Genomic DNA, 16,455 nt, shown 5'->3' on the forward strand with positions numbered 1-16,455 from the left:
TTTTAAAAAGAAAATACTTTTTTGTGTACGAAAAAAATGCATGTAAAATTTCAGGAGCCAAGCCACCATCATCTCATTATTCATACGTGATCTCTTCCCCAAAATGATAAGCAAACAATTTACGTTTTTCTCATACTTTTTAAGACTTTTTTTGTGCACAAGAAAAATACATGTATATGATATTTCGGGAGCCACGCCACAACCGCGTTATATCCGAATTCGCGTTATAACGGAGCGCGCTATAGCGGGGTCACACTATATATATATATATATATATATATATATATATATATATATATATATATATATATATATATATATATATAGTCTGCTATGCCTACAAATAATAACCTGCTATGCATACATATAATAACCTATTGTGCATAAATATATTGGTGTCAGAACTAAATAATTTCATTTGGTAACTCATACTGTGAGCCTGTCTTATCACTGATCTGAGGGCAACAAAAGATATCTGAATATGAACCTACTTGCTTGGTAAAGTTCAGGATATTTGTGACTCTGCCCATCAATGAATATGAGGGTGCTTCAAACTGAATACACAGAAACAGCCAGGTAATTAAATGACATTATAGATATGCTACAGACAGGGCTTTAACTTAAACATTTGACTGATACAAAGACAAATGCTTCCATTAATACCAAGACCTTTCTCCAATTTTTTTTCAAAAAGGTATACAATTCTGAAGTAGGTAATTGTATCAAATAATATGATGGCACTGTGACATTATATAAATAATTAATAATAATGTCAAAACTTAATGTTTTTTGTCTTATCCTTTTCCAATCAAACTAGTCCATGTCTGGTTGAATAAGCATTTGAAATTTACAAAGGAAGGAAAACAAATGAAAACACTAGTGACATTGAATATGCATGTAATATACTTACTATACACAATGCTGTAATATTCTTATTATGCATAATGTCGTAATATACTTACTCAGGGTTCATACTGAACTATGAATGATAAATTCAAAGACTTTTCCCAAACTTTCAAAGACCACAAACAGAGATTTCCAAGACCTATTTTTGCTAACATTGTGTATACAGGTTATATGAGAAAACAACGAATGCTAAATACTACAATACTGTTTACTGATTAAAGTCAAACTATAATTAATTTCCTAAAATAGCATTATAATGATCTGGAAAATAGGTTAACATTTGTTATTTTTTCAGAAATATGTAACATACGTGTCAGATTTAATACAAAATAAATTGTTCTCTTAACAGACATCAGCACTGCTTTAAATGCATTATTATATTTGCTTTTTTTTCTGGTGCGACTTGTTCTGCAGATTTTTTATTTTGTTGGTGCTTATATCCAAGAAACAAAACAAAATTAATTATCATTGCAAGAATTTTAATGAATCTAAATGAAAACTAATAACTTTATGATGTATGAAAGTAATTTTTAATTCGGTTTTACATACTAGTAAGAAACGCTATTTAGACACAAATTACCATTTAAAAAATGGCTTCTGAAAAAGTGAAATAAAATATTGGGGTACAAACAAACGGGGATGTATAGTCAGACTATAGATACACAAATCAATTTCGGCAATGTGATTTTTTTTAAAAAATTTTTTTATACCACTAGGGAAAAAGGTCGACGGTTGGCAATGAGAAACGGGGACATTCCGTCAACTGGAAACACATTTTTTCATTCTTTTTTTTTATTTGCCTAATCAAATGACTTGACATCCTACAGTTAAAGCTTCACAGCACACGTTAACGCCATTTTTTTCACTCGCAATTCAAGAACAACAACTCTTGCTTAACTCTACTATAGTGTATGCATGCGCACTTTGAAACTGTTTATCCGTGAATTGAATTTATTACAATGGATGTTTCTATATTAAACCAAGGAACATTATTATGTAGAAAAAAATTTTTGAAAATGATTTTTGTCCCTCAAACATGTTAAATAAACCGACGGTATAAGTAAATTTAAATGGGCCCTCTTTTGCCGTATCTCCCAAATCATCAAACTAAACAATATCTTATTTTATACCCAAAAAGTAATGAGTTACCATTATTTTTCCCAAAACTACCAATAGCTTATACTTCTGCATCTTTGTTCCACTAAATGAACAGTATGTAGTTACTAATTTGCAATTACCTTTGGCATGACTTGTAAGGGCTCCTTCTCCCATTGAAAACAAGTTGATCGTCTTTTTACACAATGTACAAAATGCCTTTCGTTTACATAATTTATCCTTTTGCAGCCATTCCTTGTATTTCTCTTGTTCAAGCCAGATATCGTTGAAAGAGCAAAGACCTGGCATTTTTAAACACTGAAGATGTAAATCGACTGAACAAATTTTGAATGCTCGAGCGTAATACTTTTGCGCACTTTCTACATAGAGTGAATTAGTGTAATGAACATTTTGACTGGCCAAAGCTGATGGACTCGTCCAATCAAATTGAATGATTCGTCAAAAGAAAGAAGCCAGGAAAACCAGCTACATCCGAAGCTAACGACCTTAGGCAATTTTATTTCTGACTTCCTTTGATGAAGTGTGTAGCCGTCTTGCTTTGATGAAGAGTGCATGTGTTATTGAAGTCGCCGCCGAGGCCAACTTTGGATGGCCAAACAAAGCCTCTTTTGTTATTGCAGCGGCAATGAAACTGAACGGGTCATCAAAAGAACATAACCACGATAACTAGATTACATCCGAATCTAACAACCTCGGATAATTTTATTTGTGATTCTGGAAAGAAATTACAAATTTTTAGGTTTATTTCAATTTTCAAAGACTTTTAAAGACCTCAGGGTAATATGCTCGATTTTCCCAAACTTTCAAGACCTTGAAAATGCTACCTCATTTTTCCCAAACTCTCAAAGACCTTCAAAGACCGTACGAACCCTGTTACTATACACAATGCTATAATATACTTATAATGTACAAAGCTGTAATATACTTATTAAATACAGTGTTGTAATATACTTACTCTATACAATGCTGTAATATACTTGCTATATACAATGTTGTAATATACTTGCTATATACAATGCTGTAATATACATACTATACACAATGCTGTAATATACTTATAATGTACAATGCTGCAATATACTTATTATATACAATGCTGTAATATACTTGCTATATACAAAGCTGTAATATACTTACTATACACATTGCTGTAATATAATGTATAATGTACAATGCTGCAATATACTTATTATATACAATGCTGTAATATACTTACTATATACAATGCTGTAAAGCTGTCATAGAAGAAGATATACCGCAGTAAAAGATATGCAGCCTGTAATTAGAAATAAAATTATAAGAAAAGAAATAGTCATGGTACACCATCAAAATTGTATTCATTACTTTCCACTCAAATTGTAAATGAAACTAACTTTTCAAGTGAAATATGTTTCTAGTGAAATGTTTCTTTGTTGCCTGATCACAATAACTTAGAAGTACTACCACTACTTCAAAAATCTATCCCTCCCAGCTAAAATATTTAGCTACATGGGCTAAATGTTGCCTGACCAAATAAATGGCAGACAGGGTGATCTCCCCTTGAAATTGGGACTGGTGCCAGCTCTTGGGTATACCTCTTTTACTACTTGAGCAGAATGCACACTCTCATAACTAGGATGTCAGAACTGGGACTGGGAAGGCCTAGCTATATTATGAGTGGGGGAGTAACACCAACAAACAAAAAAATTCCCTAGAAAAATTGGTTTCTTCAAATACATTACCCAATCTTAATACCTTAGGAAAATAGGTATGAGCAGAGGAAGTTACAACTACTTGCCCTGGACAGACCATCTCTAGTTCTTTAAGGTATGTAAGACAGGTTTTAGATTGAGAACCTAGCAAGAGTATATACTCTGTATGCCCAGACTGATTTTTTTGAAAAGGAAAAATTTTGCCTCCCACAATTCTAGTGAAATTAGCCAAGCTGTGTCCTTAAGAAGCTGCCTAATGACCTTGGAACATAGCCTGCTGTGCTGTAATGATCAGTCCAACTGAGCCTTCTAGGATAAAATATCAATTAGGTAAAAGCTTGAGAAAATTGACCCCAACAGCCATCCTATGGCATGCAAGTTTAGATAGAATACAATACTTGCTGTAACTGCCCTGACTCCATCAGCTGTAAAGAATAAATAGTTTGTAAGATTTGGAGTTAATTCTCTGTATACAGAATGGATAACACATCTTATCCAAGACTAAAGAGCAAACACTGAGATAACATCTTTTCAAGCTCTCAAAGGTAAGAACAGACAGGATCTCCCTCACTGTCTCACTCTGAACTACTTTAGGCCCTTGCCAGGTCCTGTAAACCTCAAGTTGAAGGGTTGAAGCTAGAAAGAGGTTTCACCAAAAAAGACAAATTGCCAATGAGCAGGACCCTGTTCATGGAAATGAAAGCAGTGACCATCATGATTAACACTGAACAATTCCATAAAACTATAAATGTAGCATGTCAACCAACAAGGCATGTCTTTAACTGATTCTGTTTGGTGTAGCTAATACAACCAGGAATCAATGAAGCTCTTGATAGCAGTTCAAATGCTATTTTATTCAGCAAGGTGAGCAATCAAGATAGATTTTACTCTGGTTTCAGGGCCAGTACCTTCGGGCAAGTGAAATCAAAATTTAACAGAAGACTGGAACGATCTTTGCTTTGTCTCTTTAATCTCTCTTCTATGATGATGCAGTATGTTTGAGTATGTGGAATGGTAACCTTTTATCAAGACTGGAGCTAACTGGTTCTCATCAACGAGCTTTGAGAACTGCTTGTGCTTGGAGACTTGTTTAACATGATCCATATGTGCATGATCAATAGCTCTGAATTCATGTTAAACACCTGTTGTCATGGGTACATGAGGAAATATCTCTATTTTCCTTGTGATTTTCACTGATAGTTATCAAGTTCTTTATCCATGATTTTCCCATGATTATGGGACACTCCAGTTCTCTTGTTTTTTGCAGCACCTTTTGAATCAGAGGTATTGAGTGTAAAAGTCTAAATCCAGGACATCAAAAGAGCATCCACTGCCCGGGCTTTTGGATCCAGGAATGGTAAGACAAAGGTTGGCAGTTTTATATTCAGCCTCTGTTGCAAACAGATCCACCAGTGGTCAATCCCTGCATGTACATATGCACCTGAAAACTGAATTATGAAGAGACCATTCATTTTGTATTAGTTGGCCTTTTGTATTAGTTGTCTATATCGGGACAGAGTTTGATATATACATTTACTCTGCCTGAAATATGGCAAATTAGTAAGTGGATCTGTCACAAATGACACCAACTTAGAAAATCCCAAATACAAATGCATAGGGCTGGGGATTTGGTTCCCTCTTGCCTTTTGATATAATTCACTACAGTGGAGTTGTCAGATACATTGCATGTCATTTCCAGGTAGCTTTTGCCACCGATGGGATGCTTTTCTAATGGCTTTCATCTCTTGGATATAAATATGCAACTGACTCTGTTCAAGCCACTGTCAAATGGCCACCTGGAGTGATGAAAGGAGATGTACACTCTCACCCTGTTGTGCTCATGTCCATATAAACATAATACAAATTAACTAAGGAAAATGAGGTCCACTGCTAGATTGAGTAACCTCCAGCAGGTGAAGGAATTCTCTGACTGAGAGACTATTTCGTGCCAGAAATGAAACCATATTTTAAAAAGATTTTCAATGGACATACCTAAGGGATATATACTCTTTTCAGATGTCTTTTGAATGCCATACCCAAGTGTGTAAAATGTCGAGTTGGGATATCTCATTTTTCCTTCTTCAAAAGGAATCCAAGACTAAGAAGGAGTGTAACATGGGATTTCAGGTCTTGATTTAAAATGCAACTCAACTGTATTTTTAAAGAATGTAACTGAATGTGACGAACATTAAGATGGTCCTGAAGTAAGTCATTACTCTGTCAATAATACGCCTAAAGATCCATGGAATGAAAATGATTGCCTGTCTCACAAATAAATAACAGGAACTTCATGGAAGATTTGAGAACTGGGACAAAGATTGCTGATCTACACTGACAGCAGAGGCTCTTTTCTGAGTGTTATTTGCCCCCCTTGTGGCTAACATTTTGAACCATGGTGCATGGATGAAATGAAACACTTACATCTATGACTGGTCAAAGAGCGTCATTGGTCTTTGGGACCAGGAAGATCATTAAGTCTTGAGTTAAACCTCAGCAATTTTATGTTGCAAACAATCTCAACTACCCTTACGGGGAAGAAGATTCCTTGCTGCAAGAACTATGCACTAAATAAATCTTGGGGGACAACATTATCTAAAAGGACCCTGGATGGTGGGGGGGGACACCGAACATGATACTAAGGCACTTTGAAACCACTTGCCAGGACCATTGATCATTGTGGATCCTATCTGACAATGTAAAATAAAAGTTTTCACCTGGCTACACAACTAATAAGGGCGGCATAATAATGTCAATATTTGTTGTTGTAAGGTGGCTATTGTGGAGAGAAACTGAGGCACCTTCTCTCCATTTTGTCCACAATAGTCTGTGAGAACTGTGGCCCTCTGCATGTATTGTATGAATAGGACTGCTTTCCTGTCTGCTGTGTCCTATTACTGTCTGCTGTGTCCTTTTACTGTCTGCTGTGTCCTATTGCTGTCTGCTGTGTCCTATTACTGTCTGCTGTGAACTATTACTGTCTGCTGGGTCCTATTACTGTCTGCTGTGTCCTGTTACATAGTTCTGTTTGGTATCAGCACTCTTTGAGAGACAAACTTCCTATGTATGAATGGTGGGAGTCATGGTGCAAGTTATAAACTGTTTTCTACTTGCTGTGCATCATTAAATGACTTCCAGTCCATCTGTAATGAGAAGGGTTTCAACATTATCAGGGCCTGTAATGTTTCTGTCCACTGCTGGAGTATGTAGCTGAGGTGTCTATTTTTCTAGAATCTCCTACAAAAATCTGATGGATGTCGCTGCAGAAAGAAAAGTCTACTGACATTAGGGCCCTGCAAATGTTTATATAAGTAACCAAATAATAGATCAGTTACTCAACCAGTCATATAAGTTTGAATGCTGGTTTGTCTTTCTCAATTAGCTTACTTACCTGTATCAGACTTTAGTGGAAATTATATAGCAAAACACATGCAGCAGCATCAACTTAAATAGCTGCTACAATAGTAGCTTTTTTATAGCACAGACATCACCAGCACGACACTATAAGGTTATTAATTATATGACTTCCCAGAGTCGAGAAACCACACTAGCAACCCATGCATTAAAGTACATCTTTGAGGGCTGGATTTGTTAGGTAGTGGTAGAAATCCTAAGGTATTATTAAAGTGTTATGACTCAGTGGTCTTAACCTACGTAACAGAAAAGGGCAAAATCCATAAAAACTGAAAAAGAATTTATTTCACTAAAAGAAAGTGAACAAATGTGAAAAAACTTACACTATGGTGAATGAAATCCCAAAAGTCCTAAAAAGTTATATCACATGTCTTAAAGTATCGACTATCCTTAATTAGTTCCAGGTGTTCCAAATGAAGTCTAATCTATTGTGCTGATGTGCTAATACCCTTGATGTATCATAAAGATATATTCCAAAATGTCTTTAAATGAATTCACAGTAATTCCAAAACAGCTACTAAATTCTAAGGTCTGAGCATTTTGTAATTCCAATGAATAATTAAAATAAATATATTAAATCCTCTCAACTTAAATGAACATGACTATTTGTCTCTTCTATATCTGATGTTTATGCAAAGAATAAGTAATTCTCAGGTTAGCATCCATTATATGAAAAACTAAGACAGCTTCAGACCCAGAATGAGATTTAGATAATCATTTATATAATATTCTACTTGCAAACAAGGTCAGGTCCTTTATCCGAGAGGGTATCCCATTGAATTTGTCATTGAGATTACAACTTCCAAGGTCAAAAAGCCACAATAACATGCTTACCAAACGAAATGACTTTATCCTAAAGTACAAACCCATTATCTTGAAGCTATGTAATGTGTTCACTAAAATGACCTCATCTTATAGTACAAACCCACAACTATAAAGAAAATTAGTATTTAATGTTATTTACTAAATTACCCATAGAATCTATAAATATGAAAATGAACATGTATAATATAGATAAATATAATGATCAGGTAACACGTTTGAAGAAGAAATTCACCACAAGTTTTAAAAAAATTTACATTTGTTATGAGCTGCTGTTCAATACCATATCCTGCCCAGGTTTATAAATAATGTTTTATTTTAGCAAGATGTTCGTTATGGGTTTCTATATTAATATTAAGGTAGCATATGAGATCCATGGTGGATATTCCTCACAATGACACATTCATAAAGGTGAAGTTCATTATACAGAGGAGCTACCTTATTTCCTTCACACACACCATGTATAATTATTCTGAACTAGCTATGTAGATTAATAGGCAGATGATTCTGGTGAATATCACTGGCCTGGGTCTGTATAATTCAAGCTTTATGCTTGGATTATGTATAACTCATGCTCATCTTGTTTGGTGCTTTACAGCACAGCAACACTAGTAGGTTATTTAGTGCAGAGGCAAGTGGAGTTAAGTGCCTTACCAAAAGGACACACCATAGCAGCTGGCCCAGGATGGTCCGACTGTACAAGTCAAACCCACACTCTATCAGTCACGAGTCCAGCATGCAAACCATTGATCCATCACGGCTATCTATAACCCATGCTGGTGATATGCACCCATATCACAAGCCTGTAAATCTTTATCAGCAACATATCATACTGCAACAGACACTGTTCAGTACAACCTTTCTTAATATTAAGCAAACATCAAATGAATTGTTCCATTTTGATTGCGTAAAAGAGTAGTGAGGTGGGTCGATGAAGAGAATTTAAATATGCAGATAAATCAAAGAAACATAATATTCAGATTCTAACTAGTTGTTGTTCAATAATACACTCATGTAATTTTGTGAGATTTCCATCATTAACAAATGGGTCTGGTAAAATACTTTATTTAATTTCATTACCAACTGAATGTACTTCAGTAAAACTTTATACAAACAAACTTACAAAGACATTTCTCACAATCTCAAAACTCATCTAGATATAACTTCTGTGATCATTCAAACTAAACTCAAGTGTAAACTTAAATTGATACCATTATACATCATTTTTTAAATAGATCAGGGCATGTCTCAAACAGAAATGGATTAGAGGCATGTCTCAAACAGAAATGGATCATCGATGTGACTCAAACAGCCAAAGAAATTATTGATGTTTATGCAAAACGCAATGCCATCTCATCATCACAATAACATATTACATCACCTCAACTCATCCACCAATCAAATCAATTTTCTAAATTTGGTAACGCCTAATTTTGTCGTCATAAGGAAAACTCATTTTTAACTAGAGCCATGTGAAAATTCTCGTTGAATAAGATTGATTAGCATAGCTGCCAACCTTCCAGGCTCACAATTAGTGAAAATAGGGATAAAAAGTCGTGAATTTGGACATGAATTAGTGAAAAATACCATGACAATAACTCTATCCACTCTGACCATCAATACTACACTATATCAAGATCGCAATATAAAATTAAAACACTACATATATGCAGAAATATTTATTTATCAAGACATGGTACCGTGGCAGACTTGAACTTCCTCAACTGCTTGATCGCAAATTTGTTTTCTAAACAGTTCAGACTTCTTGCCTGCTGGTTCATCTTGGTGACCAAAATTGCTGACAAATTTTCTGCAGCTAAGGAGGCCCTAAAGTCTTTCTTATTTTTCCTCACTACAGAAAATACTCTTTCGCTGTCACTGCTGCTGTGACGAATGAACAGGAGATGTAGCACTTTTAGTTCTTTCACAGGAAAATCTGGAAGCGATTTGAGTCCGAGAACATTTGTTGGAACAAATGTTTAGCATGGTCTCCAGCTGATAAAGGTAGATTGTGTTCGACAAGAAAACTCACAAATAATGCTTCAGCACTGGTAGCTTGCAGGTCTTCCGCTGATGGCTTAAAATATTCCAGACCTGAAATCTGAATTCTTAATTTTCCCAACTTCTACATGTATTTTGCAACCAATGTGCTTCCTCACATTGTCTCTGCGATGGCACACTGAGTGCGAAAAGCATGATGAATATCAATGTTTAATGGCAGAATGCACTGCCAATTTTTGATATATTCCAAATTAAACTTCACTTTTTGAGCAATACATTTCCTTTTCCTTGATGGTGAAGGCATTTTCAAAATCTTACATGCGATGCTGAACGGTAACTCCAATCAGTGCTGGTGACATATGGGCAGAGCAAAATTCTGGTTAGGCCCGAGTTTCTCTCAAAAAAATTTGCAAAACTATTCTAAAACATATAGATTAAAATAGGCTAAAGTGCTTGCTACCGGGCCAACTGTCCTAATCAGCTGTATATCTACTAATATCACGACCAGCAGTACCAGACTGTTTCAGCAACTGTGAATATCATGACTAGCACTTAATGGGAAATCGCTTTTTTATTAAAGATTTAAAATAATTGAGAATTGGAGAATTCGTGAACTTTTGGCTTGCGACGTGAATCTGTGAATTGCTGGAAAAGTTGTGAAATTCACGCCAAATTCTTGAGGGTTGGAAGCTATGGATTAGGCTTGAAGATCCTTATTAAAGGCTACATGATAATATGGTATTGTATTCATGGTCTTGCTATAGCTGTATGAAGTCATACAGATGGGTTATTGACCAATTAAAATTTGCTGGATTTTATTATGCAGCACAAACAGTGAATTGAAGTTATAAAAAAAAAATGAACATAATTTGAAACACAATCAATCAATTTATCTATTATATATATCTTGGTTTTTTTAGAAACTGATCTGTGTAAAAAAAAACAATTGCTTCAATGCAACCAGAGTCCCAGAGTAAAATTTACAAAACTGGAAGAAATCATTTAAGTGATACAAAAATACAAACAGGTAATCTACATATATGTAGCAACTCTTTGTGTAATCATCCTTTTCACAAAATACATCAGGTCAAAGAATGTAAAAACCCAGATAAAAGACCAAATAAGAGTCTATCTAAAAGTACAACTCTAATGTCAGAAAAGAATTTCCACAAATTCAAGATAAGACCATTTATTCCTTTCAAATGAGGTTATGTTGAAACAATCTCTGATATTCTTGACCAATAAGATTTTCAAATTAGCCATCCGGCAGCAATAACAGAGCCTGGCACCATTTTCAGTTAGGACAAACTAGACACCATTAGAAGCCTTTTGTTAAAAAAGCACATGTCCATGTGACCATCCATTCAGAAGAATTAGCAACAAAATTTTCATAATGTTGATTGTGTCAGTCTTAGTGGATGACTGTGGGGCACCATTTTTATTTAGGATCAGTCACATATCATATGAAATCTTTTTGGTGAAAACATAACAATATGACCAACAATTCTGGAGGAATAGCGATAACAAGATTTTTAAGATGGCGACCACATCTGCATCATTTTCATCCTGGACCAACAAGATACCATAAGAAGTCTTCTGGTGAAAATTTGATGTTGATATGACTTTTCAATGAGAAGGTATAGCTACAAGAATTTCAAGATGGCTCCATGGCAGCCACATGTGATGTCAGATAAACACCATTTTTTTTATTCAGGACTGACCAGATATCATAACTTTCCCTCTGGTGAAAACCCAGTGACAATATGACCTTGCATTTAGGAGGAGGAGCAAAAACAAGATTTTAAAGATTGCTGCCATATTAACTATGCTGGATGACAGATTTTCATCATTTTCATTTCGTACCATCCATACATCATAAGAAGTCGTCTGGTGAAAATCCAACGTTGCTGTGAGTAATGGTAAGATCTTTAAGATGGCAACTATGACAGCAATACTGGATATCTGGACAGCACATTACATATTTTAAGTCAAACAATACACTATAAGAAGTCTTCTGATGAAACCCCCATGATGATACAAACATCCATTCAGGTGGAACAGCAATAACAAGGTTGTGAAGATGGCCCCTGTGGTGGTGATATTAGAATTCTGGGTGGCATTTTCATTACAGACCAACCAGACATCATAAGAAATCTTCTGGTGACAAGCCCTTATCTAAATGACTTTCCAGTTAGGAAAAGTAACGATAAGATTTCCAAAATGGCTGCTGTGGTGACCAGCACCATTTTTATTTAGGACCAATTACACATCATAAAAAGTCTTCTGGTGCAAACACCATGTCAATATGACTTTCTGGAGTAGTAGCAACAACCAGATTTTCAAGATGGCTTCCACGATTACCATATTGGACTTTAGATCAGCACTATTTTCATTTAGGACCAAACAGACCTTGGGATTAATTTGTGTGAAAATCCCTGAAGTAGTTGAGGATGAGTAGTGATAACAAACTTGTGCTAAAAGATGGATGGATGTCGGAAGACAATCAACAGGTCTATATTCAGTAGAGCTAAAAACTGCATCATATGCATGAAAGTCCAATCAGGCTATCTACTTTTGAAATGGAATATGCCCAATAAATTTCATTTTTCTGAGTGTAGTGGCTTTTGTGTAACCACAGTAACAAATGACACCACAATGGTAAACAGACTGCATGGGTAAATCAAGATACCATTGCTGTAAAGAGAAGCATAAAAAGACACCATCTTATACTGGTAAACAATTCTACCTGGCAGGGTAATTTCTTAAATCACTTCTTTCTTTTAGTTACTGAAACATCTCCAGGCTGCGGAAGGGCTGTTCCATTACAACATACATGGCACTCAGGGAGGGCACTTTTAAAATGGGGTACTCACCCACAGATGCAATTTAGAATTTTCTTATCACTTTAATATGAATACTGTGAAATCAAAGTACCCTTGCATATATTTTTTAAAAACTGCCTTCTCTGGGTGCCATGTATGTTTAAATTGAACATCCCAAACAAAATTTTCACACAAATTTGAAGAATAATTGGATTTCTCCTATGATTTGAGTGCATGTCCTCATATGTATTGGGGAATCTACTTTAAAAAAATTAATCAATCATGCGAGGTAAAGAATCAAATATCAAAAAGTTTTTCTTCTCATTGAAAATAATACAGAAATTGAATGGTGGTGACTGTAGTGTAAGAACAATTAAATATCATATCATTTTGATGAAGAAATATAAAAAGAAATTAGGTCATTTATTCAGGAATAATGCAAAGTATCTCTATAGAGTATCCATTTTGTGCTGTGAACTGATAAGAAGTTATGCCCCATGTAACATACATTGATACCAAAAATGATGTACATGTAGAATTTCAATGTAGACTGGTTTTCCTCCTGTATCTGCTTCTGACCTTTGGTGGCCTGCTTCCCTTTGGGCTGCAAAATAACTAAAAGTCATAAGCAGTCTTGCTTAAAATGTTCTTCAATATTTAGACATAATTGATATACATTAATAACATAATATACTTAGTCAATACCATAGACTAGTGCTTCTTAACAAATGGGTCTCCATTTTATTTTTATTGTTGTTGCCAAGATCAACCTTAATAATCTGAAATCTACATAGGTGATTTTTTTAGCATTTGACAGATCATGAGGCTAACACCACAAACCTAATCTGGTCACCACCTAAAACAGTTAAGAACCACTGTTATATACGGATCATAACAACTTTGAAATACATAAAGTTAAAACACCATACATTACAGTGTATTTGTCATTTTGATGCTGTTAAACTGTGTCAATGGCAAACTTTGAAATTAATTTAAATATTCAATATCTGTTTCTGCTAAAGGAGAGATATCTCTAAAACAAAAACATGTGATGGATAACTTAATAAGATATTATAATGCTATATTGCTGTGTTCACTGATCTATATGCACTATACTTATTACATTTACCTGCAATTTCTTTCCTTAATAACCATAATTACATATATTTTCTAGAAATCTGGCTCCATATTGTGACATAAATAAAACACAGTGACAACTGTATGTATGCTTGAGGGCCAGTTGTTTACTGCAAAGAAAAGGAAAGTCAGTCAGTCAGTCATACACACATACATGCATGCATACAAAGAATATCTGTGTGCATGGGAAATTATTTCCCAACCAAAACCATGCCTTCCTGCAAGTTCAAACTTCTCCCTTGGAGGAAGAATCAACTCACTAAACTTCTGACCTAGCTTGTGCCCTGCGAGTCGTTGTTGTTGTTGTTGTTGTTCTAATGGGGTTTAACGCCATTTTCAGCACAAGATAAGCTATACATGGCAGCCAGTATTAATGATGGAGGAAGAACCTGGGAAAACACCGGAAAGAACCACTGACCCACGAGAAGTTACCGGTAAGCTTTCTTATATACCCACATTAGCCGAGCCCGAGACTCGAACCCAAGCAGACAGAGGTGAGATGGCAATGATCCGTAATGGTGAGCACTTTAGACCACTCAGCCACTTGGGGCACCACCCAGTGAGTCTGTGGAATGAACTTATTCCCCATATTCAATCATCCACGACTTCATTATCCATGATGAACAAGTTAACATACATAACAAAAATATACTAAAGAAAAAAGATCAATAAAATCTGCCTTAACAAAAGTTAACAGTGATTTTCTGCATCCCAGATCAAAAATTGGTGTCCAAATACATGTAATTAAGCGTTTCCGAGATCTCTGTATATAGAGAGAGACAGAGACAGAGAGAGACATGTATATATTTGAATAAATGTAATTGTAGAATACCTCATGGGAGATTGGTCAGTTGACCAAATGAGCTTTGTCTTTAAATAAGGTCATTGTTATTATTATTATTATTATTATTATTATTATTATTTTTATTATTATGCTCCTAAACCTGTTTATAGATAGCAAATGTGTAGAAACAGTAGGAGTAAAATGGTTATGTTGACTTTAAATGTTCCAGACATGCCTACACACACAGTCTTTTAGGTAACTCAAATTCTATTTGTTGCACTTTGCTCAGTTCTGTAGTTAAAGAAAGGATTTATCGTAGAGTAGCAAACATGGTACATTTGGCTCTTTTCACCGGTTTCACATAAGCTCGCACTTGTCCCAAGAGGTAAAATCACGAAAATGCAAGTTTCGGAGCTCGTAACTTCAGTTTGGTACAACGCAGAAAAGTCAATATGGCTTGATGAATAGAAAAATATATCAGGAGTAAATCAAGCCATAGAGTATGGTCGTGTGTCTTTAAAGACGGAAATAGCAGAAGGAAATCGAGGGTTATGGGTGGAACCAAGTATTTGGAAGTTACGACTTACGTACCTTTTCTCTTAAATGGTATGATAGAGAGGGTCCTATATCAGAACGGGTTATGAGGGTAATCTAAGGTATTTTTGTAAGTGTATGGCTTTTTATTCCCCCTCAGATTATTTTTTTGTTTCTCAACATCAAGCTCGCGTCAAGCACCTGTGCTATCAACTATCCTCCCCGTTCTAGTCCAAATTCCCATGCTAACACCTGCCCTGCATAAGTTAATATGATGAAATGAACGCGTATTTTCAATGCAAATGCTCTTACTAGATCGATGATATACTTTGATCCAAGATACTATACAAAAAATATATTACCGGCATAATTCGTTCTTGAAAATAAGTACGCCAGATGGAGAGAGGAAAGAAGTCGTGGCTATCCCAAGAGAAGTAACTCTTAACATATTAAGTACCATATCTAATACTCCAGGAGGAGCAAGTTGGCGAATGGAAACGAATAGCGGCGCAACGATGCGAAAACGACGGCGAAACTACGCATAAGATTAGACGAGGCCAAAACAGGTCAGAAACAGATGAAAAGATGCATACACTGGACGAAAGGAAGCACACAAAAAATGAACAAACGCGAAAATAGGCTTAAAAGACTAAGAGAACAAAAAGATTTCAAACAAGACGAGAAAATAGAGTCCACTCAAAGTGAAAAGAGACTAAACTTTAGAAAATGTGAAAAATGGGAAATAGAGCGAAAAAGGCAAAGCAAGTAATAAATGACAACTTATTAAAACAAACCAAAGATTTTCGGCGGGGTAACCTCAAGTCGTGTCTTTTCCCTTACTTGGTTCATCATATTATGTATTGGCTTCTATGCCTCGTTTACGCTTTTGGTATATACCTCTTCGTGTTTTATTTATTTTTTTATTTCTTGTTTTATTTGTATACCTCGTGGTACCTCTTCACATATATTTTCGCCTATTTTTTATTTTTTTATTTTTTGTGTGCTTAATTTTTATATTTAGGCTCGTCTGACATTTCTTGAGCCCAGAAACTGACCCTACATACTTTACCTTCTATAACACAGATGGGGAAACAAGGAAAAAACTGTATGTTTAAATCTCCGGCTACATGTGGTGTATGAGAAACAAGAAAAGAATTTATATGTGGTGACAAATTGTGTCTTGGATAACTTGAATATGAAACACTTTTAGGGAAATGTGTATAGGCAGTAC

At 35.2% G+C, this 16,455-nt stretch overlaps 1 protein-coding gene across 2 annotated transcripts in view; it reads right to left on the reverse strand.

Moving 5' to 3' along the window:
- LOC149782786 (transmembrane protein 208-like) overlaps positions 1-15,726 on the reverse strand; it is a 38,229-nt gene extending 22,503 nt beyond the window's left edge. The window contains exons 1-4 of one of the 2 annotated variants that reach the window (XM_089934297.1): positions 15,587-15,663; positions 13,899-14,016; positions 13,278-13,373; positions 3,239-3,298 (exon numbers count right to left, since the gene is read on the reverse strand). In XM_089934297.1, coding sequence (XP_089790423.1) covers positions 3,239-3,298; positions 13,278-13,301 — 84 coding nt within the window. In that variant the 5' untranslated portion in view covers positions 13,302-13,373; positions 13,899-14,016; positions 15,587-15,663. Of the gene's footprint in view, positions 1-3,238; positions 3,299-13,277; positions 13,374-13,898; positions 14,017-15,586 lie in introns of both variants that reach the window. The other variant, XM_089934296.1, reaches the window with a different exon arrangement.
- Between the last annotated feature and the right edge of the window lie 729 nt (positions 15,727-16,455).

The sequence above is a fragment of the Sinohyriopsis cumingii genome, chromosome 15 (assembly GCF_028554795.1).
Source record: "Sinohyriopsis cumingii isolate HCF-2022 chromosome 15, ASM2855479v2, whole genome shotgun sequence".
NCBI classification, from domain to species: Eukaryota; Metazoa; Mollusca; class Bivalvia; order Unionida; family Unionidae; genus Sinohyriopsis; species Sinohyriopsis cumingii.